Source organism: Papilio machaon, chromosome 2 (assembly GCF_912999745.1).
Source record: "Papilio machaon chromosome 2, ilPapMach1.1, whole genome shotgun sequence".
Classification (NCBI taxonomy): domain Eukaryota; kingdom Metazoa; phylum Arthropoda; class Insecta; order Lepidoptera; family Papilionidae; genus Papilio; species Papilio machaon.
This window is the reverse complement of record NC_059987.1, coordinates 3,044,811-3,061,965: the sequence shown is the minus strand read 5'-3', so window position 1 is coordinate 3,061,965 and position 17,155 is coordinate 3,044,811. Positions and strand designations below refer to the sequence as shown.

The 17,155-nt window shown below is 33.9% G+C and overlaps 3 protein-coding genes across 3 annotated transcripts; 1 reads left to right on the top strand and 2 right to left on the bottom strand.

The window, feature by feature from the left end:
• Positions 1 to 249: 249 nt before the first annotated feature.
• On the top strand, positions 250 to 7,450 carry LOC106717592 (WD repeat and HMG-box DNA-binding protein 1). The gene is made up of 16 exons (XM_014511474.2): positions 250 to 459; positions 576 to 819; positions 1,060 to 1,306; positions 1,397 to 1,512; positions 1,754 to 1,922; positions 2,142 to 2,264; positions 2,604 to 2,814; positions 3,258 to 3,440; positions 3,573 to 3,735; positions 4,169 to 4,295; positions 4,507 to 4,715; positions 4,789 to 4,887; positions 5,446 to 5,568; positions 6,209 to 6,520; positions 6,806 to 6,949; positions 7,122 to 7,450. The coding sequence occupies exons 1-16, from the start codon at positions 383 to 385 to the stop codon at positions 7,365 to 7,367; spliced, it is 2,793 nt and encodes a 930-aa protein (XP_014366960.2). The 5' UTR covers positions 250 to 382; the 3' UTR covers positions 7,368 to 7,450.
• Positions 7,451 to 9,628: 2,178 nt separating this feature from the next.
• On the bottom strand, positions 9,629 to 13,487 carry LOC106717596 (mitochondrial enolase superfamily member 1). The gene is made up of 9 exons (XM_014511479.2): positions 13,262 to 13,487; positions 12,731 to 12,949; positions 12,402 to 12,524; positions 11,692 to 11,842; positions 10,986 to 11,143; positions 10,764 to 10,906; positions 10,444 to 10,607; positions 10,057 to 10,238; positions 9,629 to 9,942 (listed from the first exon to the last, which is right to left on the bottom strand). Exons 1-9 carry the CDS (start codon positions 13,358 to 13,360, stop codon positions 9,808 to 9,810), a joined length of 1,374 nt encoding a protein of 457 aa, XP_014366965.2. The 5' UTR covers positions 13,361 to 13,487; the 3' UTR covers positions 9,629 to 9,807.
• Positions 13,488 to 14,891: 1,404 nt separating this feature from the next.
• On the bottom strand, positions 14,892 to 16,352 carry LOC106717608. The gene is made up of 4 exons (XM_045683278.1): positions 15,989 to 16,352; positions 15,661 to 15,827; positions 15,321 to 15,455; positions 14,892 to 15,174 (listed from the first exon to the last, which is right to left on the bottom strand). Exons 1-4 carry the CDS (start codon positions 16,293 to 16,295, stop codon positions 15,034 to 15,036), a joined length of 750 nt encoding a protein of 249 aa, XP_045539234.1. The 5' UTR covers positions 16,296 to 16,352; the 3' UTR covers positions 14,892 to 15,033.
• Positions 16,353 to 17,155: the final 803 nt, after the last annotated feature.

Below are 17,155 nucleotides of genomic sequence, written 5' to 3'. Positions count from 1 at the left end.
AATATTGTATGGTTGTTAATACCTCGACTGAACTTGTGTTAGAGTGAGAGATTCAAGCTAATGTGTTTTCAATTTCCTGTCAGTTATCCTATTTATTACGGAGGATAGCTTATTGAAAAGTTTTGAATAATTGGATTTAGTTTAAATACCATAGATACAACACCTGTTGTTTCAATGCCAACCGCAACTGAGGCTGGCAATATCAGCTGACAACTGTCAGTAGTCAATAGTCATTGGACAAAGTTTAGTTCGCGCCAAATTATGACATTAAGAATCCTGTGAGATGTTTATTTTTTATTTTTTACTGTAGCCAAAAAATAAAATAGTAAAGATAATAAACATAGCTGATTTTTATTAGTACTTTTTCTAACTTCTAATAAACATGAAAATTGAAAGTAAACCTCTTAGATACGCTCATGCCGAAGGACACACTGATGTATGTTTTTCTGAAGATGGACAGTGAGTTATTTGGTTTATTAACCCTTCAAGTTTAATATTGCCTTGTGAGACACAACTCATAACTTAATTAGAACTGATATAAATGTTTAACGCAAATAAATATTTGTCATTCCCAGGCACATAATAACTTGTGGACACGATGGCGATGTAAGGATTTGGCTTGGTATTGAAGATGACGATCCAAATTCTCACTGTGTTGGAGAAAGTGCGCTCGCCGTGTGTTTTAAGGACAAAAGACTATATGTGGCAAATGATAACCATGCAGTTCAAGCATATACATTTCCAGCATTTGACAAAGATGGTATTGTCACCAGATTCACAGCGCCAGTTACGCAAATTATGTCTTCACCGCAAATTGAGGTCAGATATCACTTTATACTGTTGCTGTATTCAAAAAATATGACCTTAAATGGTAGTTTAAACACCTTATATTATTTAAGTAGGTACCTACTTTTTATCATACATCTGTGTAAAAAGAAATTTGAAACTATAAATAAATATTTAGTAGATAAAGCAAACAAACCAATAAGAAGAAAATCGTTAAACTTATGTCATGACTTCTGTATAGAAATCTTGTACTTATTAAACTAAAATTTTTAGGTGTTGGGATGTTGTTCAGAGAACATGGAGGCTAAAATTTGTAACCTAGAAGGTGGTGCTCCATTGTTTGTAATGACGGAACACAAGGGTCCAGTGCTGAGTGTTGCAATTTGTCCCCATATGAAGTATGCTGCTACTGCTTGTGGAGATGGGGTGTTAAGGATATGGGATATAGATACACAGAAAGTTGTCAAAGAAGTGACTTGTGTACCAAAAATCAATACTTTCTATGCCGCAAAAGTATTATGTATGATTTTTATTATTAAAATCTTATAAGTTTTATTTCAGAAAATTCTGGATTTTTTTTGAGATTTATATAATTTTAAATCTTTTGCAGGTAGAATAAGTTTTGAACCATCAGAAGGGAAATATTTGGCATATCCTAATAACAGAGAAATTATATTACTGGACAGTGAAAGTTGGGGACAAAGACTCACATTCACACATAGTTTGGTCAGTTTAATTAATATTCTTATATTTTTATGCACAATGAAATAAATGGTTCATAACCACAAAACAATTGTTGCGAGATAACTACAAAATTTGTTTAAACAATACCATAGTTTCTTTTTGAGTAAACCAAACCTGGAGTTTAGTCTTGCCATCAATAAATTATTAATTATCAAAAATTAATTATTAACTGTTTTTAGTTAATTTTCTTTAGTTTTATGTGAATTAATTTAATTTTTTCCAGATAAAATGTGCAATTTCTCAATGCCTTTTCTCACCATGTGGTCAATACATAGCGGGGAGTACAGTGGCAGGTCAGATAGCAGTGTGGGAAGTACAAAGTGGTACTTGTATGGGTATCATTGAACATCCAACATCACATAATGTTTCAGCAATGGCTTGGAGCCCTAAAGGTTGGTATTAAATTGGATTGAATGGATACATTGATGTGGTGGCAAATGGGTTAAATATTTTTATTCAATTTTTTTTTTCATATCAGTTTGTAAGCAAATAATAAAGCAAACAACATGTGTTTGACTCAGAGGGGTAGACAGAGATAACAAATTATCCTCCATTGCCTCTCACATTTATACATCTGTGCAATATTAATACATCATCCTTTTATATTACAGGTAATGGAATCCTGGCATATTGTGATATTGCTGGTCAATTAGGAATGTTAGTAAACTGTTACGGGCAAGACAGCAATAAAGTAAATGGAGACTCGGAAGACATTGAAATGGTAGAAAAAGATGGTAAGATTTGTCTTTTAAATATAGAAACCTCGGCAAATATTATCTATTGAGAGACATCCTAAACTAGTTACAAATGGCTAATGCTTATAGATAGTTTGATGTTTTATTTAATACTAGCAGTCGCCCGCGACTATCCGCCCAGAAAAAAGCTAAAATAAATACAGTACAATCTTACTAATCCGGCACTATTAAAAACTGGAGGGTGCCGGATTATTGGAATGTTCGGATTACTGGGTTATAAAAAAATATCCACACACAATGGATATCCACAAAAGATAGATCCACTGTATCCTTAAATAATTATTAATTAGAAAAGTTATTGTACTTCTATTGTTTCAGATAATGATGATCTAGTTGAGAACCTCATACATAACTATGAAAGTGATGATGACAATGCAATATCCTTGGAGAAGATAAAGAATGAGACTCTCGGGCTGCAAACCGAGCAGGACTCCCGGCCGCAGTCGCGCCACGCTGCGCCCGCACCCTCCGCCGTGCCCCCGCAGCCACCCTTCCAACCCTCCTCTACACCTGCACACTTGGAGCATAGGTTATTTTAATATAATTACTAGATACTAGTTAATTTATGATCTTAGTGGGTCGGAACTTCACACAATTCTCTGTGCAGAACACAATTCTAGATGTAATGGTCAAAAAAGGATGCTGGGGGTTAATGTTATGTGAATGAGTTTGCGCCATGGGAAGTGAATCTTATCGAGAGATTCAACTGCCAAAACACCAGTAGAAAAACATTGTAATTTTTTTTTAAACAAATGAGTTGAATGACCTTGGACTTAACCTGTATGGAAAATCCAAATATCAAATACAGTTTATCTTGCTTTAATTTATATCAAAAGGCATGTTTAGTTAAATTTGTAATTGTCTTTTATTTAGGACAGAAAATCGCAATTTTCATCGAATAAAATGTTTAAATGTATTTAAAAAAAATTGTAATTTTTTTTTTTAAATTTGTTCATGATTTTATTTTTTCAGATACATGTGTTGGAATGATGTAGGCATAGTGAGATGCCACACCGCAGAGAATGGAGAGTCAAGCATTGACATTGAGTTCCATGACTCCAGCTTGCATCATGGAATTAATTTGAACAATTATTTGAACCACACTATGGCCAGTTTATCCTCCACAGTGTTGGCTCTGGCGTGTGAGACACCTAGGTGTGTTTTTATAATGTTTTTAACCAATTAAAAAAAAATCTTGAAACTTTCTGAGTATTTATTTAATTAATAAAAAAGTTCATCAACAAAAAAAAAATCGACTGAATTTTTTTTTTTCGTTTTTTTTTTCAGTAAACTAGTTTGCATTTCATTGATGGGTAGCAGTAAGGAATGGAGTGTGTCAATGCCTGATACTGAGGAGATATTATGTGTGTCAGCCACCAGTGCGCTGGTCGCTTGCGCCACTGACGCGCGACTGTTACGACTCTTTACAACAATGGGCACACAGAGACAGGTATATTTAAAAAAAATATCTAATATATAAAATTCTCGTGTCACAGTTTTCATTCCCGTACTCCTCCGAAACGGCTTGACCGATTCTCATGAAATTTTGTGAGCATATTCAGTAGGTCTGAGAATCGGCCAACATCTATTTTTCATACCCCTATTAAGTTTTTTTTAACTGCGCGCGGACGGAGTCGCGGGCGACAGCTAGTATACATATAAAAAAATAATATACAACAAAATACCTTTTTCACCTAATTTTTATCAGCAATATCTAATTTAAATATAGTCTATACACTAATAGAAAGTCTTTTGATTAAAAATATATTCAGAACATTTAATAAAAAACAAAAAAATTGGAAAAAAAACTTAGTTAAGTCATTTTTTTTTCTTACAACATACATGGATTTTTGTATTGAATATATTTGATTGATTTTTCTAAGGTAATCTCGTTACCGGGACCGGCGGTTGCATTATCCGGGTTCAACACAACTGTAATGGCCGTGTACCACAGCACAGACCCTGGATTATCCGACCAACATCTGGCAATGGATATTATAGCTCTAAATGGTACTTATCACCAGTTTAATCTTACTATCTTACTAATATTATAAATGAGAATGTTTAGATGGATGGATGTTTGTTTGAAGGTATCTCCGAAGGGTCTCAACAGATTTTGATGAAAGTTGAACGTAGTCTGGAAGAACGTAGGCTACTAATTAAATTTTTTTATCCGCACCAACGGAGTCGCGTGCGAAAGCTAATACACTATAATTTGCAGGTCGACAAGTACGAAGCAAAACGGTTCATTTACCCTTAACCCCAGGGTCTAAGTTAGCTTGGCTGGGCTGCACGGATGTTGGATCACCCTGTACATATGACACCGCTGGTGTACTGCGTTTGTATGATATAGCGAGTGGTATCTGGATGCCTTTATGTGATATTAGTACACATTCTAAAGGTGCCTCTGATACCTGGTTTATAGTATCTGTAAGTATATTAAAGTACACGACATATTGAAATTGTTATTACGGTATGTTAAATATTAAAATGTGATTTTCAGATAAGCGAGCCAATGCAGACAGTACGAGTGATCCTCTGCAGAGGTACTTCGTATCCACTCACAGTTCCAAGACCTATTGTTACTGAAATACCTCTACAAGTAAGTTCTAATTCTATTGTATACAATTTAATACATTATTATCAATTCTTAAGTTTTAACATTACTATTGACTCTTAGCTTTCCTCTGAGCGGAATTTAATTCTGTGCCAAATTTTATCCAGATCGGTTAAGCCGTTTTGGAGTTACCTGCTAACAAAAATATATCCATCTTAAAATTTCAAATTTATAACATTACTAGCAGTCGCGCGCGACTCCGTCCCGGTGGAATAAAAAAAACTAAATTAGTAGCCTCTGTGTTCTTCCAAACTATGTTCTACATCTATGTAAATTTCAACAAGATCCATACAGCAGTTCTGAAGATATGATATAACATTCATCCATACATCTAAACATTCACATTTATAATATTACTAGCTTTTACCCGCTACTCCGTCCCCGCGGAATTAAAAAATAGAAAACGGGGTAAAAATTATCCTATGTCCGTTTCCTGGTTCTAAGCGTTCTTGAGTTATAAATAGTGTAACTAACACCACTTTCTTTTATATATATAGATAAAGAAGTAAAAAAGTAAGATTAGTAAGATAATATAAATTTTAGATACCACTGTGCGAGTTGGACACTGAGAAGTCCCAGTATGAGGAGCAGCTGGTGCGGTGGGCGCACACCAACGCCGATGTGGAAGTCAAGACAGCCAGGGAGACCGCTCTCAAATTATTTGCTGTATGTATTATTAGCTTCTACCCGAGACACCGAACACGCAGAGTAAAAAAAAACTGTTAAGTAACCTATGTGTTCTTCCAGTGCTCTACATCTATACCAAATTTCATTGAAATCCATTAAACCGTTTTGGTGATACCTTCTAAACATCCATCCAATCCAAATATTTGCGTTTATAATACTAAGATATCACATTTCAAATTAATACCTGAATTATATAAATAGAGGAAAAGAGAATTCCACAAGTGGCGCTATTTGATTTTTTAAACGGAAACCTTGTATTGTGAGATAAAAGAAATCTCATAACATGGATGACAAATGTTTAATTATACAAGAAAATGTGTTTTCTCGAATATATTTTAGAACTAGCTGTCGCCCGCGACTCCGTCCGCGCGCAGTTAAAAAAATTTAATAGGGGTATGAAAAATAGATAGTAGCCGATTCTCAGACCTACTGAATACGCATATAAAATTTGGTAAAAATCGGTAAAGACGTTTCGGAGGAGTACGATAACTAACATTGTGACATGGAAATTTTATATTTTATTAAAGTTTTAGCTTAAAAAGTCACCGTTGTCTATTAAAAAAGTAAACTATGGTTAGGAACTCTATTAAATATATATTTTCATACTCTTGTAATCTAGTTGGCGTGTCGCAGTGAGATCGAACAAAGAGCGTTAGAACTCATGGAACTTCTTAAAGACGAGAAGTTACTTCCATTAGCCGCTAAATACGCATCTCGTCTCGGTCGTTTGCATTTGGCGGACAAGTTGTCGGACTTGGCCGACAGGTGGCAGACGGAGGCTGACAAACTTAATGTGGCTCAGAACTCTCACTTCCAAGAGTTGGAGACGCAGGAGACTTACGATGTGACACAAGATGACATGAACTCCAGTATTATTATACCCCAAAGGATTAAGAAGAAAGTTGAAAGTGTTGTACCTATTAAACCAGTGGTGAGTAATTTATCATCTAACTGCCTTTCTTGCTGAAGATTTTCTATACAAAGTTTTTTTTTTCAATTTTTCAATCATATATATTGTTGAATAGCAAAAAATAAATTTAAACCGGCGACTGTTATCCTTAAATGATGACATAATAGCTTTGTTTAAAATAAAAAAAGTAATGCACATTCAAGATAGTCGATACAAATTATTCCATAAGTGCTGGAAATAATTTTTTTTCATTCTTGATTAATACTTTGTAAATATACATAATGATCTGTATAATTTTAATTTCAGCCAATAAAATCATCTCCTATGGGCAAACGGAATCCTTTCAGAAAGCAACAAGACACTATCAAAAGTATACAAAATCCTTTGAGCTTAACGGACAGGACTCTGGTCGAAGTTCACACGACTCCGGAGACCACGGAAAATAATGATGTGAGTATGAGAATATATTCTTATGACTTCAATGGGCTTTAAAATTTACCTTTACCCAAAAATGTTCCTAAGTTTGGTTAAATGTTGCTTTTCACAGTATGGAATGAAATAAATCATTTGATTTCTCACAAATATGATTATTAAAGTTACAAAATGTTTGTTTGTTCATCAGCCCTTAACACCATTGGAAGGTGAAACCTTTGTCCTTTGGTTCTCACGTAACAAAAGTACACTGGAAGAGAAGCATCCCGAGTTGACACCTTCAGAGCTGACTCGTCAAGGAGTTAGGATGTTCAAGAGCATACAGAACGTAACTGAAGGTCCACAAAAGAGGAAGCTAGAAGATTCTACTGAAACATCAGTCACGAATGCTTCCAAGCAATCAAAACTCAGCTCTTTTGCCTTCCAAAAAAAATGACCATGGGTATTTCTTTTATTTTTACTGCATAAATTTTATTGTAGACAGATTAGGAATCATTCATTAATCAAGTGAGGCTTGAAAGGGGGGATTTGGAGTAGTTGGTGAGGGGGGGGGGGGGGTTAAAATAGAAATCACGTGAATTTATTTTCTGACTGATGACGTAAATTTAATGAATACATTAGTAATCTTACTTCTTACTAATATTATAAATTCGAATGTTTAGATAGATGGATGTTTGTTTGAAGGTATCTCCGGAATGGCTGAACAGATCTTGGTGAAATTTGGCACATATGTAGAACACAGTCTGGAAGAAAACATAGGCTTCTTAATATATATTTTTTTAATTCCGCTCGAACGGAGTCGCGGGCGATAGCTAGTAATAAATATTTTGAAAATTATTTATAATTTTGGGGTAGTCTAAAACCACATTTACCATTTCAAGTCAAAAGATTGCTAAAAAAAAACCACCTGATTAATGGATGATCACCTAGGTAAATATTTTATGACAGGGTTAAATGGGGAATAGAAAAAAAACATTTTCTTAATTACGTCACTTCTATATAACACATATTCTTATCCCGGGTTTTTTTATCAAAGGAACATATAATTGATTTAATATCCCATTTCAATAGAACTAGTGTATTTAAAACCTTGTACGATATTGTTGATATGATCCGCAATTTTATTTTACTTCAAATCCATCATCTTGTAAATATATGACTGGTTTAATTATATATTTTAATATATTATTTGAATTTAACAAGTAGTGTATGTAATTTATAATATAATTAAAATAATATAGAGATAAGTTTTGTAATTTATTTTATAAGTTTATATATAAAAAAAAACTTTGACAAAATAGCGACTGTATAATGTGACAATGGAATTCACGGCAGTGAAATTCTACGGTAAGTTTACATTTTCATAGTAATTAGTCTGACGTTTGAACATAAGTACGTGGGACACTCAGAAAGTTTTGCGACTCTAAAAAAAATTTTCTATAGGTAAATATATTTTTATTACATCTTTTCAAAGGACTCTTCACTAGCCTCTATACAAAGTTTCATGCGTCTGAACCAGTTTTCGAAACACTTTTTCCAGTCCGCCGCAGACACCTCGTTTACAGCCGTCTTCAACGCTGAGAGCGCATCATCCGGCGACGAAAATTGAATCCCTTTGAGTTGATTTTTTATTTTTGGGAATAAGAAGAAGTCACACGGTGCTAGGTTAGGGCTGTGTGAAGGGTAACCCAGGAGTTTGACCGGTGTGCTGTCTAGGAAGTCCCTCATTTTGATTGCGGTGTGGGCGGGCGCATTATCGCGGTGGAGCAGTAGCGCGCGGAGACCTGTGTTTGGTCGCTTGTTGCTCACAGCAGAGAAAACTTCTGTCAAGTATTTGGTAGTATACCATTCGGCGTAAATGGTTCTTTGGTTTTGTAAAGGAATTGACACCAAGTAGCCAGTCAATTTGAAAAAATTCACGATCAAAATCTTCCCTCCGCTTCTAGGTCGCTTTACTTTGGTAGGCGTCGATTCGTTTTGAAACACCCTAACCGTCGACTGGCGCTTTGTTTCTGGATCGAATTGATAAATCCAGGATTCATCACCTTTAACGATGTCGTAAACACACCGAGACTAGCCTGCTTCAAATTTGTCTATCATATCATGGCACCAATCCATCCTTGCCTGCTTTTGAACATCGGTGAGGTTGTGCAGCACCCTGCGTGAAACTATGCTCTGCACCCGTAGATGCACGTGTAGAAATTCGTTAAGGCTTCCTGATCCAATCTGCAGTATATGCTTAATCTCTTGATATGTAATTCGTCTATTGTCTTGGACCAAATTTTTCAGTGCTAGCACGTCTCCTTCCGTAACAGCCGTCAAAGGGCGACCACTTCTTTCTTCATCCCCCAAAGTTAGTCGACCTCGCTTAAATTCATTATATCAACGATACACGGTTGCCTTAGAAGGGCCTTCATCCAATAATATCATTTGAAGTCTATCGTACGATTCGTCCGGTTTCAGGAGACATTTAAAATCGTAAAAAATCATAGCGCGAAAATGTTCTCGACGCAAATCCATTTTTCAATGAGACACGGTAATTTTAATAAGCTCGCAGAAAATGTGTAGGGTAGTTTTGAATTTAGAACGTACCTATTTATACTTATAACTAATCATATTTTTAAATAAATTATAACAGACCAGTCTCACATACATAAAAACTTTTTTTCGCAATACTTTCTGAGTGACCTGGTACAGTCGAACCTGGATAAGGGAGAGTTATTGTCAGGTCACGAAACGACCTTTATAAGCTAGAAACGGGAGAGAAACCTTTGTCAGCGAGAAAAATATCAAGGTCTAAGGAGGTATAATCTCGCTTATACTGGTTCGACTATATTATGATTCCGTAACTCACAATGTATGTATGTAGTTAATATTTATACATTTGCTAGTTCAGTATCATCGGGTGGAGGAAATATGCCTTCTTTAAACATCCGCTGCCATTCGCTACCATTTGGGTATGTGTATTTCTCCAGTGTTTCTGGCAGGAATTGTGTGCTGTATCCAGGCAACTAGAAATATAGGTAAAAAAAGTAGCCTGTAGCAAGCTTAAGATAAAAGTAATTCAGTTTTATTCTGAACACTTTTTAAGTCTATTTCTTCAAGTTTTAATATTTTTAACTTACTTTAGGTGCGAGATATGTTGCGTTTTCAACAAGAGTAGGGTCGTAGAAGTGTTCATGTTGTTGGTCGACGTACTCAATGAGGCGGCCCTCCATAGTGCCGGAGAGTGAGGCGTAGTCCCAGCACTGCAAGTGTTGTACCATCTCACACAGTCCCACACCACCCGCGTGCGGGCACACTTTCACTGTTGCAAGTTAAAATATTTAAATCCGTGGAACTACGGCTTAAAAAATGTAAACAAATATTCACACACATAACATTCATAAAACATTTATTTGAGTTTTAATAATAATTTGTGAGTATTCTTTCGTTAAATTATATCCGAAAACTTAAATAGGTTTCATTTATAATATAAAAGATAAAGAAGAAAAAGTTTAAATTAAACATACCATTAAATTTGTAAGCCATCAAGTATACGGCGAGTATTTCGTTGATACCTCCAATACGCGCGGAGTCGATCTGACAGTACTGCATACCCCCGCTCTGCAGGAACTGCTTGAACATGACGCGGTTCGCGCACATCTCGCCCGTAGCCACGCCTATACCGTATGGCCTACAATATCAAGAATATAATAATTACAGACTAACCAGGAATATAGAAAACTTGTCATGAGGTGCGTTGAGTTGCGTGAAACTTGTAATGTTAAATCATCTTGTAAGTACACTGTGAGAAAATCATATGGGCACAAACATAAATTAACATATTTACCTTAACGCCTGAGAAATTGTAGCGTGCCCCAACACATCGTCAGGTGATGTTGGTTCCTCAATCCATAATATATTTAATGGCGCTAGTTTTTTCATCCAGTCAATAGCTTCGTTAACACTCCAAGCTTGATTTGCATCAACCATCTATAATATATAATACAATCATTTTGTTAACGTATTTTTGATCAAAGACATATAGACGTAGTTAAATGGAGCTACATACCAAGAACCTATCCTTGCCAATGTATTTCCGAACTTGAGTGCACCTTCTGTAATCTTCTTCTAAATTCAGACCGACTTTAACTTTGAAATGAGTGAAGCCAAGTTTTATATATTTTTCGCATAGTTCTTTCACCGTCTCATCGCTATATCCCAGCCAACCTTAAATTAAAATAAACAGCTAATTTATATTCGTTTACCATTTTGTTATTTATTGTAAAAATATCGAGATTATTTCGCACCATATGGATATAAAACGATAAGTATGGAATATACAAACAGACAATTTGGAGATGCTGGACATTTCTCACTAATTGTACAAATTATGGAATTCCTTCTAAAATTTATTAAATCAACTAGTTGTAGCCCGCGACTCCGTTCGTGCGGAAAACAAACTAAGTGTTTTTCCAGACTACGTTCTACATTTGTGCTGCATTTCAGCGAGATTCGTTGAGCCATTCTGGTGAAACTTTCTAACAAAGATCCATCCATCCGTGCATCCATCTAAATATTCGCATTTATATAAATTTAATGGATAAGCGAAACTCCAAGGGATTGCAAATTTTTCTCGCTTTTAGAGGTTTTTCTCTAAACCGAATTTCTCGCATATGCAAGTCGTTTGTCGGGACCGGACAATGACTCTCGCTGATGAAGGTAGAAACCCTTATATCAAGATTGACTATAAAAGTTAAACAATCACAATGTCTTACCAACTTGAGTCGTGTACGCCGGATATCCATTTTCCTCTAAATACTTCACTCTTTTCTGTTTACCATTATTTTTATCTTTAAGCAATTGTATTGCTTCTTCTTTAGTTAAAACATCGGTTATGTAACGGAAATCGATCGTTGACACCAACTCCTATAATTATTACATAACATTAATATTTGATAACAAATATTTGCTTTTGATAACTTTCAAACCCTATTATTTAAAATTTTAAAATAATAGTTATGTCAAAGTAAATATTCTACGTGATATTGAGATATGTAATCAATGCTTATTTAAGTGGACTTATTATGTTATTGTAAATAAATGATAAAAACAATTGTATTATAAATGTATATTTTATGATCCCGCAATTATTTTTCAGATATTAAGCAGAAAAAAATAATTTTAAAATACAATTTATACTTCTTTTTTTATATTTCTAACAAAATTAAATCACACCTTGGAACCAAACGTTATTAAAATGAACAATTGTATTATACTATCAGGCTATGGATTTATAAAATATTAACTTGCAGCAAATCCATATGAGGAAGGCTAGGACGAAATATCTTTTTTTAATAAGCATTATGGATTTGACTTTCTACGTTTCGTTTATTATGTCTACGGAACACATAACTTGTCTGCCACATCACAGATGTTAAATTCTATGAAAAAATTACGCTTTTTATAAATTATTTAGGAAGTTTACCTCAGGTTCCATGTCCACTAACAGCCTCCATATAGGCTTGTTCTCTAGCCTGGCCCACAGATCCCAAAGGGAATTTAATATGGCTGCTACCGCCAAGTGGATTACTCCCTTCTCTGGCCCAATCTACAAAAAAGTATAAGTAAACATAAATTTAATTTTACAACCATTTAAAAACGTAGCGTAGTTTTTGTGCAGTCTATGTTCAACAGAAATTAATGCTACTGTGAACAGTGTTTAAATTATGTTTTAGTAGGAATAGTCCAGATTAGCCAGGAAAGTACTAGTAGAACCTCTTGTTTTTTAATACTAAAACAACATGAAATACGAACCCATCTCATCTGTGAGTCATTTGTGATGGCGCGCCAAAAGCCAGCGAAGTCTGCGAATATATCCGCTGCGTTCTTGCCCAAGATGAACTTCTTTAAGGACCTGACATTGTAGACGACCACCTCGGTGCCGCGCCCACAAGTAAACGTCAAACCATAGCCCTTGCTGCCCTTTTCTGTTGTGATTGTAACGTAAGCACACGAGTAGTTTGGATCGGTGTGCTAAAATATCAAAATTTGATTGTTTTTCACAAGTGTTTTGACAATGGAAACTCACAGTTAATCATAGAGTTCAAAACTAGTTCGGATGTAGGTAAAAGAAAGGGTTTGTACAAGTTATGTTGTTAATTGGTATTTACTACCGATAATATTTGCATGTTAATATAAACAGCATGTTAATTTTTCACATTGATTGAATTTTAAATGAATGATTGATAAATGAAAATATGTAATTAATTTAATATGGACCAAATTATCCTTAGACTTTTTAATTGGATGTAATAATCATAACTATGATCGGTTTGTTTAAATTACCAAAGCATCAGAGCCGTGTCCTCCCAGCGACGTAGGAAACCTTACGTCTTTGACGTCAATGTCAACGATCTTCAATCCGGTTCTATCAGGCACGGGCATCTCTGCGCAGTATCACTTCACTACTGAGCTCGTCAACTGCGCGAAAACGTCTCGTGCTCTGTAGCCCTCAGATAACCTCATTCATTTCATTATCAACATTTAAATAGAAAATATAAAGATACATAATGAATACAGCAGTTTGCTTTACCATAATACCTTGTATGAATGAAATACAATTGGTTTATCAATAAAAAGATTTTTTTAATAGCTTTTTAATATATACCAAATAATTGTAACATATAAACATTGTACATTCTTAATCTATTAAGCTCTATTGTCCTAATACTAATAGATGTAAAAATAATTTCTTCAATTTTAGGAATAATGTATGGTCGGCACTTTAAGTCAACACATTAACAAAATTTTCCATGTTACTAAATTTATAAAATATTAGTTGTCGCCACGACTCCGGCCGCGCGGAATTAAAAAAACTTAATACTTGTTGTGTTCTTCCAGACTATGTTTTACAGTTGTGCCAAATTTCATCAAGATCTATTGAGCCGTTCCGGAGATACCTTCAAACAAACATCCATCTATCTAAACATTCGCATTTATAATATTAGAAAGATATACAAATATACAAAACAATTTTTTTGATATAAATATAGTCTTTAACCTTTAGTTTTTCTTCATTGCATAATATAATAAGTCTGAGTGTTACATGTTTCCTAAATAGCACTAGCATTGATATATCAAAATATATCAGGAAAATAACATATAAAACTTAATTATTATTTTTTATAAAATATTGGCCCCATATAAAATCACAGCTAATAATTTTAGCACCATAGGTAACCTATAGATGGAGTGTTTCATACAAGTTTAACGTCTTATTGAGAGTCTATTTTTGAAATGTCAATCCTCCGGAAGCCTTTTTGTCCACTTTTGTACTCCGTGTTGGGTATCTACCCAGGGAGCACAAAAGATATACATAACATATCTATGTTTAGCACCTTATGTGTATGAAGCTTAATCTTTGTGAAAATTTTCCTAATATGACATACATTAGTAAAAAATAAACAAAAATTATTATGTTTTTGGAAGAATACTAAAAAATTAAAAAACTGCTTAATCAAGCTAATTATTACTACATTTTCAAAATGATAAAATATGGCCACACATCACTAGACACTGTAGATTTCTGAGACCTAAATCCCCATTTAAAAAAAAAAAATTATCTGTTTTGTCAAAGATAATAACATGGATGACATATCTTTTATATAGAGATTTTGGTCTCAGGAACCAACGGTAGGTTATTTCAAAACAAAAACAATAGTTCATTTGACAGGATTTTAAAATTTGTTAACATTGTCAGAGCCACTGACTTAACTTGTGAATTTACTGCAATAAATGAAAATTAATGGCATTGAAGGTGTTAAGTATTTCATACAGATACATTGCATATATTAAACTTTATAAAATTACTACTACAAAAATTTAATGTCAATGATCAGTTAATTTCACTAATATAATATAAAATTTCATTTTAATAAACTATATCAAATTTTGAATCATTTAAAATTTTTCTTCTTAAATCACAGACTGATATTACATCATAGACTATATTGTCTATGAAGATAATAATTAAATTATTGACATATTAAAAGTTTTTTAGCATCACATTTTCTTAATAATAATTAATTAGCTATTAAATTGTCATTATGCTGTGTTCTTTATTGCTTGTTCTTTTTGTATATGATGGCCAACTCTTTTACCAGCTGTCTCTCTCCTTCTTCCCATAGTTGAGTTGTAAGCTTCCCTAATGTCCCATCATCATCATTTCGTACCCAATCTAATAGAAGTTTATAACGAACCTAAAAAGTAGAATATTTTCATGAAGTAATATTTGGTATCTTTATCAAGGTTTATCTAATATTTTAAAAGCTACCATGTTATTATAACAGAAAAATGTGTGCAAAGCCACTAGTTATTTACAGTTAAATTCTATTGTACAACATACCTCTGATATACCTTTACCAGCTTCGTCTATCTCAAATGTTTCAATTCTATTCTTGCTGTAACCAAGTGCTATAAAAACACTGTGCCAGTTTTTACCAAGGTTCTTTGATATGTAATCTATATACTCATGATTAGGCTGAAATGATAAAGAAAAACTGCATATAATTTTATGAATTAAAAAATACTTTCATTGCAGTTAAATGTTAAAATGTTATGTGTAGAAGAAAGCAATTTTAATTTTAGTATGCAAAAATATAATCAAATCTTTCCTCTTTAAAATACTGTACTATAGATCACTAGATAGAATAATAAAAAATTACACAACTTTCATTTGAGCTTACTTGAATTGTTGCTTCCATAACAAGCATGATAATGTTACTCTTTTCAATGTGTTCTACATATTCTTTGGCCTGTTTTGACTGAACATTAGTTGGGCCCATGTAATAAACAATTTCATTACCCCAGTGGACATCACGGGAGTTCACTATATTGATTACATTTCCAGTCGCTGTTAATAGAAAAACATACATATTATTTCAATGTCTCATCACCATGCAATGGCGTAATATTACATTGTTAAAAATACTAAGTATTACAGTAATTCGATACTTTGTTGTTTCTATTACCAGTATAAAATGTAGACATAAAATATTAAACTTATAAGCAAACCTTGAACATTAACGTTGTTGTTACTGTGTTTATGTTCTTTGTCTGCCTTAGGGGGCGATCCAAAAGTGTCCTTCTTTTTTTTACCAGGTTTAAAGAAATTGTTGTTGAATGGCGTCTTTTTCTTTTCTTTTTTCCGTACATCAGCATCAATATCTTCCTGTTCTCCATTACCATTGAATTCGCTTTCATTCTCTCTGTTATCATTTTCACTGAAAACTTCTTCAGCTCCGGGACGCGGAGGTCGGGGCACTGCATCAGATTTCAAATTACGGAAGATCTCAAAAAATTTTGCTCCTATAGCAGCCATGGTAATATTTTATATATTTGTGCGAAATTTGACAATATTAAAATACAAAAAATAGAAAAACCCCTTGTTGGGAGGCAATAATGTACAGCCACGATAATGCACGACCTGATAATGTACGGCCCAATAATTCATGTACAAACAATGGTTTGTTTGTACATGAATTATCAGGCCGTGCATTATTAGGTCGTACATTATTGGGGCGAGCATTATCGGCACGGGCCGATATTGTACAGCCAAATAATGTACGCCCTGATAATTCGTGTCCCATAGAAAGTAGGTGTACACGAATTATCGGGTCGTACATTATTTGGCCGTACAATATCTTGCACGGACTGATAATGCACGGCCCAATAATGTACGGCCTGATAATTGGAAGCCAACATGGCGGCCACTCAGCTGTCAGAATCCTACCAGCCAATCAGGAGCGTTTAATTCTCTATGATTATGCTTCGTTTAGACTACTTTACTAGTTTAGTTGATGTTTTTGTATTGCGAAAAATTTCAAATCTCGCGCCCTTTTCGACGGTGAAAATTTAAAATAAATTAAATCAATTTAGTACATCATCCATAGGTTTTAAAAATTACTGGACAATAAATGTCCACATGATATTTGCATACTATTTTATTTTATTTAGTATTATTAATTTAGCAGCAATAACGGTGTATTTTTGAATGAATAAATTTTACAGTATGACATCCATAGTACTTCCTATTTTCTAAATTGATGATATGATTATGTCTTTTGTATTCCGTTGTCTTTTTAATATGTTTCTAAAATAATATGTTTCTTCAAGTATAGTTCTCACTTTGGATATGCTCGAGTTTTTATGATTTTATTCAGCGATAATATGGAATTTTAA